The sequence below is a fragment of the Gymnodraco acuticeps genome, unplaced genomic scaffold (assembly GCF_902827175.1).
Source record: "Gymnodraco acuticeps unplaced genomic scaffold, fGymAcu1.1, whole genome shotgun sequence".
Taxonomy (NCBI): domain Eukaryota; kingdom Metazoa; phylum Chordata; class Actinopteri; order Perciformes; family Bathydraconidae; genus Gymnodraco; species Gymnodraco acuticeps.
The window spans coordinates 3,888,329-3,897,895 of NW_022991435.1; the positions used below are offsets into that span (position 1 = coordinate 3,888,329).

At 41.4% G+C, this 9,567-nt stretch overlaps 1 protein-coding gene across 1 annotated transcript; it reads left to right on the forward strand.

The window, feature by feature from the left end:
- The first annotated feature begins 6,798 nt into the window (after nucleotides 1-6,798).
- LOC117532723 lies at nucleotides 6,799-9,362 on the forward strand. Its single transcript, XM_034196164.1, has 3 exons — nucleotides 6,799-7,088; nucleotides 7,824-8,153; nucleotides 8,614-9,362. Exons 1-3 carry the CDS (start codon nucleotides 6,807-6,809, stop codon nucleotides 9,130-9,132), a joined length of 1,131 nt encoding a protein of 376 aa, XP_034052055.1. The 5' UTR covers nucleotides 6,799-6,806; the 3' UTR covers nucleotides 9,133-9,362.
- Nucleotides 9,363-9,567: the final 205 nt, after the last annotated feature.

A 9,567-nucleotide genomic window follows, 5' to 3' on the forward strand; every position in this document is an offset into this window, starting at 1 on the left:
ATAGTGTTCAATACAGCCTACCTATATATATATATATGAACTCCATCCTTAGAGTAATGTGTTATGGGGCCTCCGTGACGGAGATCATTTTCAGTCTCTAATTTTCACGTTCATTGTACGCTAGGGCTAGGCTACTCATCATCTGCAGTATCACCCAGGACATGTATAGCTTTTTAACAGTATCTATCTCTAGACAATAAAACTGCACTTGGTCCCTAGGATGTGATATCAACCCCTACCTCCATCTAACCCGACATCTTAAAACCTTTGTGGAGTCAATTTAGTGGCTAACGTTAATGTGGGTTAGCAAGCTAACAATAGCATTTCTACTTACTTTTCTGGGTGCCGCCGTGAAAGGTGTCGATTGAAATTCGACGTTGTCCCAGTCTTCTCTTCTATCTTCTGTCCACATAATGTGCATTTTGCGCTGCTCTTTCCCAATATGGAAACGAAATCTTTAAAAGCATACAGCACGATGCGGGGTGTGTCTCTGGACATCTTTAGACTGGTATAGCAGCGCCCAGTACGTGAACTCGCCTCGCAGGTGCACACGCCAGGACACAGAGGACATCAGACTCCAGAGAAAACTTGCTCGAGTCCAAGTCCGAGTCATCCAAGGAGTGTCCGAGCCGAGTACGAGTCATCATTACCTGTGTTCGAGTCCAAGTCATCGTGCGTGAGAATTCACGAGTCCGAGTCGCGTCAATCAGTGCGCGAGTCCGAGTCAAGTCACGAGTCCCGAAAATCGGCACTCGAGTACTCCATCTCTGGTTTGAGTATACCTTGACTTGATTACGGGGGAAGGCTGTGGTAAAGCAGGTCAGCTACCAATCGGAAGGTCGGTGGTTCGATCCCCACCCCGCCACTGGCAGCCATGCGCTGTTGTGTCCCTGAGCAAGACACCTAACCCCAAATTGCTCAGAATGCTGTGCATTGGTGTGGATGTGAGTGAATGTGTTACCTCTGATGGTTTATCTTCCGCCATCAGTGTATGAATGTGTGTGAATGTGATATGTGGTGTAAAAGCGCTTTGAGTAGTCTGCTGACCAGATAAAGCGCTCTACAAGTACAGTCCATTTACCATTACAAATATGTTTTGTTGCCATTAGAAATACACTTGCATGACTATTATATTATATCTCTAGTGTGTTTAAAATATAGCAAAGCATTCAAGTTCATTTGATGGTACAGGTACAATATTTGTAATTTATCTTGTTTTAATCCACCTCTTTGTTTTTACAGATGTTCCTAGGCAACTCCTCCGTCCAGGTCTCCACACGCCTCTTCCACAGATTAGGCAACAGAAGGATGTCTCTCTTTGCCCAGGAACTAGCAACGCTAATCTTTGGGAAAGAGACCCTGGCGAAGTCTACCCTTACTGGGAAGGGGAAAACCGCAGAGACCCTTGACCCGGAGAAAGTCAATGCCATTATAGGTACAGATATTCTGTATTAATGTTATCATTATGAATGGATTTCAATCTAATATATTGTCTATATTATCAAGTATTAAATCCCATGCTTCCTTCCTGTTTTGTAAGACACCGTGAGAGAAAAATGTCCGGGCACCGAGGTGAGTGCGATCCGGGCCCTGCTGCGGAGGAAATGCAACAACGAGAGATATACAAGCAACGTTACTCCTCACTGATGGTCACCATTTAGTTTATATAGACTTTGCAAGTTAGTTAGTCAGTTTAGCCATCATGTTTTGTTAATTGTTAAATTTAATATAAACACGTTTTTTGGTTGGTTTGTTGTTTTTATGTCATTAAAATTATGTTTTTCTCATTGAAGTGCAATTTGTCATGAAACAGAATAGCACACTTGGTGTGTACTTAAGTGGTATCCGGAAGTAGCTTAAAGTGTATGAAGTATAATAGTGATGTATTGTAAGTATGTTTCTGTAACACATAACCCAGTACTTGCAGTGGTAACATTATTGTAAAATACACTTCTATTCTGTAGTATAAGCAGTGATACCATACACTTCTACTCTACATTATAGTATAATAACATTATACTTAAAATACATGGATTTATGGTGCTTAAATTGTGATAGAACCTTACTATAAATACATTTTTATTAACATGATAGCACAATTTAAAAGTATTAAATACAGTTAGAAAGTGCATTTGAAGTTAATTGGAAATATAACAGGTGTGCTTGAATAAGTATGATAATAGTATGTTGAAAACACACTTATGAATTACTATGAATTGAGCAGAATGCCCTTTTAAGTATATTTCCAACACACTGGTGATACAATACAATTATACTTAAAGCATGTTTCGAATGCACACGAATGCCCTTTTAAGTATATTTCCAACACACTGGTGATATAATACAATTGTGCTTAAAATGTGTTTCGAATGCACATAAATCATGATTTTAACTGGTGGTCTCTCGGGCTTAACAGGTTAAAGCATCTAACCACAAACATGTTCAAAAATATATCGATATTGTGGATAACCCGATAAGTTTCAAAGCAATTGCAGAGGAAATCTGACCTTAAGTAAATGTGATTCATGATGGCAGGAAGTGAGAGGTTAGAGTAAGCAGTGTATTTTGGTCAATACAATAACAGTGGCATAACGCAGCCCAGTTTAACTTTTCTTACGCTTTCTGGGCCTTAAAGGTCCAGTCTGTAGGATTTAGGGTCAACAATTAGAAGAAAACTGAGTATAATATTCATAACTATGTATTGAAAAGTGTAAAGTCTGAAACTTATCAAACTAAATGTTTTGTGTATTTATGAAATTCAAACAACATCATCAGTTTCTCAACCCTGCAGTTTTCTTTTCAGACGGTCCATAATACTGTAAAAATGCTTGCCCCTCCTGCAGCAGATCACAATACAACAGCACAATAATATACTGTACTACAATGCAATGTCAGTTGGCCCAACCCATCTGCTACTGTACCACAAGCTGGATAAATCAAATGTCCACACAAATAAACAAGTGTGATCAGTCAGCGAAATAAAAACTAAAGGGACAGACAAATTGATGCCAATATTATTTACTGAGAGACATGTCTACTGTTGGAGAAAACAAGTTGTCTCCTCTTTATGGGTTGTTTTAATAAATGCACTGATACTATGTGTGACTGCACTGTGTATGACCTTGCAGCTGCCTCTTCTTGTGATAGGAGGAGGCAGGGCATTTCAGGTTGTTGATATTTATGAGAAGACTTGTTGTCTCCTAAATATCCCACTTCTATGAGACGTGAAGGAAGTATGTGACTCTTTCCAGAAGACGTCGCAGATGTCCCTGTCACCTTTCCGACACCTGCAGATGATATTAGCGCCACCTCGATTTACGACTTTGTTGTTATCTCCGTATTTTGGACTATATAAGCATGATGTTTTTTCCTGCTCCGTTGAGCAACATATACCATGTGTGTGGGTTAACCCATATCCTTTGTATGTGATTTAACTCTGCTCCTTCTTGCAAGAATAAATTAGTACCTGATTATTGATTCTCAACCTGGTGTCGAGTGATATTTTCCTAACATCTACCCTGTCATTCTTTATGTTATAATTATTAATATTGCATTTAAACTGTAAATCATTGCAGACGTCATCCTACCCATCCATCCTGAGCAGCACAGCTTCAGCACAGAGCAATAAAAGTGTTAGTGATAACCTACTGATGGTACATCTGCAGGTTCCCTCCAAATAGGAAACAGCAGAGTGTGAAATAAATAAAAGCAACCACAGAAGCGCGGCATTTGTTCATTAACTGACGTTCCCATGGCGGTGTTATTGATTGCCTCATTAGGTAAGAATGTTTCCACTGTGTGCGTACATTCCTTCTGTTCGCTTTAATCTGCATGAAACGACAGCCAGCGGTCTTTCTTCTTTCTCGACTTGTTGTCACACGAAAGGCGGTTTTGTTGTTGACTTTGTTTGCACATTTTTATGAATGACTCAGACTTCCAATGAGAGAGACAGAGAGAGGAGGCGGACAGCTCCCCGCCCCGCCTCAGAACACTCAACAGCTACGCAGGATCCCACGGGCTGTGGCCTTCCCTAGCCCGCCAAACGCCTCAGAACAAGCCCCAACAGGGGAGGTTTATCCTGTGTAGGCTGGCTGCACACACAAAACACACATAACACCATATTGTGTAAGGGCTCCTGTTGCAACCACCTAACTATGCATTACAATTCCCAGGAGAAATACCAGATCTGCAGATAAGGGATTGTGGGAACCAGAGAGCATGGATTGACATTTTCAAATTCCTACTAAGTCAACTGGCAACACATTAAAGGCAGTTTTATGCTGTGGCTGCTAAAAATTGCCTTCCCAAACCATTTTCAATTTTGTTTTTAGGGAAACGCATATCCTCACATTTCTTTTTAATATATTTTAAATATGTTTCTTATGAACATTTGGTTGGTAGGAGTTCAGGTTGGATCAGACCTGGCGGCAGACCTACATTCATGGGGGTGAATTAGATTTTTGAGGGCGGGGCCAAGGTTAAAAGTTAATTGATCTTGCTTAGGAACATATGCCACTGCAAAAATAGCCCTTCCAAAAACAAGCAAAAATATTCTTGAATCAAGTCAGATTTTCCTGTATCAAACACAAAATCTGCCAATGGGGTGAGCCAAATTTGCTTGGCTAGAATTCTTATAACTAGAATTGAAATCTAGCTACTGAAAGACCATAACGGGCCTTGAAACTAGAACAAAATGCTTATTACCAGCAATGATTCCTGATATCAAATATATTAGTGAGTTTGTCTTAAACTTAGAATGTAAATCTTAAATTAAGTTTAAAAATGAGCAAATACAGCTTACAATAAGAATTCAATTATTTAATTAGCATAATAGATTACATGTTAGACGCTTTTATCCAAAGCGACTTACATACTCAATACTGTGGGCAATCCCCACAGAAGCAATTTGGGGTGAAGTGTCTTGCCCAGGGACACAATAGGCGCTTTCACACCAAGTACTTTTCCCAGGAATAGTTCCGGAACTATCTAGTAGATCGCGTTCACACCAGAATAAGTCCCTGAGGGAGCCGCTGACGTCTCTTCTTCTTCTTCTTCTTCTTCTTCTTCTTAACAACTTCACGGCGTATACTGCCACCCGAAGGCCCCGGAGTTGGTGACTGCAGTGGGGTTTGAACCTGTGCTCCCCTGACCCGAACACCAAAGCACTAGTCCACTGCACCACACACCTCTATCAGCGCCGTATAGATAGAAGAGTTGCGACAGCGGAAGTCCAGAATGCTTGATCGTCGCGTGGTTCAGAGAGACTCAGAAAGTTCCCGGAAGTTCGTGGCGGGCCATTTGAATGCATTAATAACAGGAGATAGAACTGCGATTTTTGGTAATCAGTGGTCAATAAAGGTTTTGATTTGCAATATTTATACAACATATCGATATGTGTATGTAGTTACATTAATATGTTTTTTTAAAGAAAAGTAAAATTTGCTAATATTTGAGGATTAAGATAAAATAAGAAGTACTTTATTGATACCAATTGGGGGAATGTTTGCATTTCAGCAGCAAAAGACAAGGCATACAGATTAGACAGTTAAAAGACTAGAATCAAACAATCCAAAATGAAACATCTTAAATAGAAATAAAATAGCATTACAAAAAGTAGAGAATATACATAGATAGTGTGAACAGCTATTTAACCTGCCTTGTTAACATATACATGTTAGGCTAACGTTGCCTTGGTTAAAGAGCCTGTTGCTGTTGTTTATTGCTTTGAATTCTTTAAAACAAATATTTTGTTCTTAAACTTGTATGAAGTCAGGAGCATCACATCCTAATGTTTATTGATATATTTAGGGGGAGGGGATGCAGTGCCTTTTCCTCCGTGTTGTCCTGGCATATAGTCTCCCCCATGGTTTGCTGTGCTGCCGGGGGATGCTCCAATTGCTCAGAGAAAGGAGTATGAATGCAAAGTTTCCCCACTGACACAGATGCCCCTTTCACACCAACGCGTTTTCAGCTCCGGCTCGGAGCTGGAGCCTGAAAAGTACCGGTTTTTCCTGTTCACACCGTAGAGGCGCCGCCTCTTAACTCCAGAATCCGGTTCACTTCCAGCTCCAAAAAATTGTCGGTCTCTAGAGGCAAGAGCTTCGGAGCTAAGAGGCGGCGTCGCTTACGTCTCTCTTACGTCGAGGCAGGGGCATGGGCGGGATCAGCCTCCTGAACAACAACAACATGCTTGCATATGATGTTTGTAAAGTTCCAAGTAAAGTCGTCCCTTGTAAAGTCGGGCTAATGACTGATCCGGGCACAGGGCACAGACCCAGAGCCATCCGACGCCACTCCACCTCCACCCAAGCAACAGCGGCTGGATTTCAACCGAGGGACTGCTAGCCAGGTGAAAGTAGATAAAGCCATTGCACGGTATGTGTAGAACACATGCAGGCTATTTCTACAGTGGAGTCACCCGCTTTCAGGGAGCTAGTTAGCATGATACCATGTCCGGGCGGCACACGGCATATGGGACGGAAAACGTTTTCCAACTACCTGGAGAAATAATATACCAAAATGGAAAGCGAGCTAAAGAAAACATTTGAGGGGCTGGAATACATCTCGACCACCGCAGACATTTGGTCTGTCCACAAGAGAAGCTTCCTCGGGATAACATCTCACTGGATAAACCCCACCACTTTACAACGCCAGAAAGCTGCGTTGGCCTGTAGAAGGATAAAGGGTAGGCACACGTACGATCTTATTGCTAGTGAGATTGACCACATTCACTCTTTGTATGGAGTGTCAACAAAAGTTACCTCCACGGTTACTGATAACGGCTCTAACTTGTGAAAGCCTTTGCCATGTATCAACCGGAATCGCTCTCTGACGACGATGATGAAGAAGAGGTTATCTTCACTGACGTTGCAGACGTGCTTAACACCGCCGCAGAGGAAGGGATTGTTTTACCTCCGCACCAAATATGTGCATCTCACACACTAAACTTAATTTCATGCGCTGACGTGCTGAAGTGGCTCCTTTCAAATCCTGGGACTAAAGGAATCTACAGAAGCTCTACAGCTAAGTGCACAGCACTGTGGAATAAGGCAAGCAGGTCCACAGTGGCCTCAGAGATAGTGAGCGACGTTGTAACAACCGGTGTTTATGTGACCGGTAGTCACTCACGGTAACACCCACCCAGCCAGTGATTCGCTGTTGGTTGGCGCCTCCATTTCCTTTCCCCCCTATTTAGTTAGACGGAGCCGGAAGGGAAAGGTGTGTGTGCGGAGCAACACGCTCATCTGTTTAGCAACCAGCAGTTAGGTCGTTTAAAGTCCGTGTTACCGTTTGTCTGATCCACCGTCATCCGTCATCATACCCCATAAGCACTTTGAATTGCCTTGTGTTGAAAAGTGCTATATAAATAAACTTGCCTTGCCTTGCCTTGTGTCGCTTCACGTTCCTGGATTATTGTGTACAAAACTGAAAGGAGCCGCTCATCTCCCAACCACCTTAAAAACCAGGACTGGTTTTTCAAAACCGACTGGATTGCTAAAACTGACTGACATTCTCCCGTGGTAATTGACTGTTTTATTTATTTTGAAGAAAACCCGAAGTGGAAAGTTTTGGATTTAACATTGAACTGTGGGAAGACGAATTGTTTGGGGGGGTATTCAAAAATACACTTGCTATTTGTGATTATGATTTTGAGTTGTGTCCTTTCTTATATTTTATAATGTCATTCAATGTTGGGTGTTTACAGTGAGATGTATACACCTTTGTGCAGACTTACTAAAACTGACTGACTAGCCAAATCTGAAACGTCAGGAGAGAGACCTGACTGGCACCCCAAATAACCTAAATAAGTAAACTGTCACAATGTGTTCACCAAAAAGCTGCTTGTGCCATGCACTACAAGATGGAATTCATTTTATGATGCTGTGGCAAGAATTGTTGAAATGCCTATGATTGACTTGAGTGCCATCTCTGATCGTTTACAGCTAAAATATATTAGCGACAGGGAACTTCATTTTCTGAAGGAATATTGTGCCATAATGAAGCCACTCACAGTTGCTCTGGACATCCTGCAAGGAGAGGACAACTGTTACTTTGGCACCCTCCTGCCCACTCTAGAAACATTAATGTCAAAGACCCTGGAGATGAAAGACAGTCTGACTGTAGCAACTGGCCTACCTGAAGCCATAGTTCAGGTAAGAAACATTCATCAACACTTTTGTAATTATCTGGTTTTCCCTCTTCACTGTAGAGAAAGACTGCATGTAATCAGTGGACACCACTCATTTTTATTACAGCACACGTGGTATAATTGTTAACTATAGAATAGATGTCATTACTATTGTTAGCTGAGAGAGAGCACTAATACAGCCAAAGAAAATGGATGAAATGTTTTCAATGCATTCTCAGGGACACAATAAGTCTTGAACATATTGATAAACTGACTGAAATGTATAAACTCGACTCCAGGGTGCAACAGAAATACATAGCAATACTTGTTTTGGCTAAATAAAGTTTTAGTTTAAATGATTTAATAACTCCTAATATCTATAGTTCAAAATCACCTGGTGGTGTGCAGCTTTCATGGAAATGTACACAAATAAATAAAAGGGAATCTCACTTATTCTAATGTCTGTGTCACATGTTGTTTTACAGGCTATCAAAAAACGATTTGCATCTGTCTTGGAAAGCAACGATGTAATGCTGGCAGCCGTCACACTTCCCAAGTTTAAGTTACGGTGGGTGAGAGACCAGAAGAAGAAAGAGATGGTCAAGGGAATCCTGGCAGCAGAGTGTCACAAGTTTCTCCCTGGCCCTGAGCAGCAACCAGCCAAGAATCCTGTGTCTCCGACAACTCCACCAGACTCAGGCTCCTCCAAAGACAAAGAGCAGGACTTTTTTTGCTTTGAGGATGACGATGAAACCTTCAGCACTGTGGAAACTGAGGTAATGGCCTACTTGAAAACAGCCGAAACAGGCATGGAGATTCTCAAAACATTTCCCACAATAAAGGCAATTTGTCTGAAGCTAAATGCAGCTACCCCATCCAGTGCACCAGTTGAGAGACTCTTCAGTCTGGGAAGTCTGGTACTGTCTCCAAAGAGGAACAGGCTGTCTGACCAAAGGTTTGAGAAGCTGCTTCTCATGAGGTACAACCACTGGTTCGAAAGCTAAACCTCCACTCAAACATTAATTCAGGTCTTTGCCAATAAGCACTTTTTGTTGTTTTGATTAACTAGGCCCACACTTGTTATCTGTGTGTGTGTGCCACAGGGACACAACAGCACTTTAATTTCTGTTATATATATTCCAAAACACCTATTGTATGCTTGCTGGACTTCATACTTGAACTAAAGGAAAAACACTGACTTTTTTTATACTTATTTTGTTGGACTACAACAGCAGTTGCCTCTATATGGTGCTGAAAGCACTTCAATTTTTGCACTTTGATTCTGAACAATATATTCAGCTTACTCTCCATTAGTTCAAGAAAAGCCGGCATACAACTCTTATTTTATGGTATTGCTTAGATTTCATTTTTGAGGAGCTGATGTTTTTTGTTTTAATGCATTTATGGTTGTCTTGTCTGTACCAGCATTTGGTGTGAAA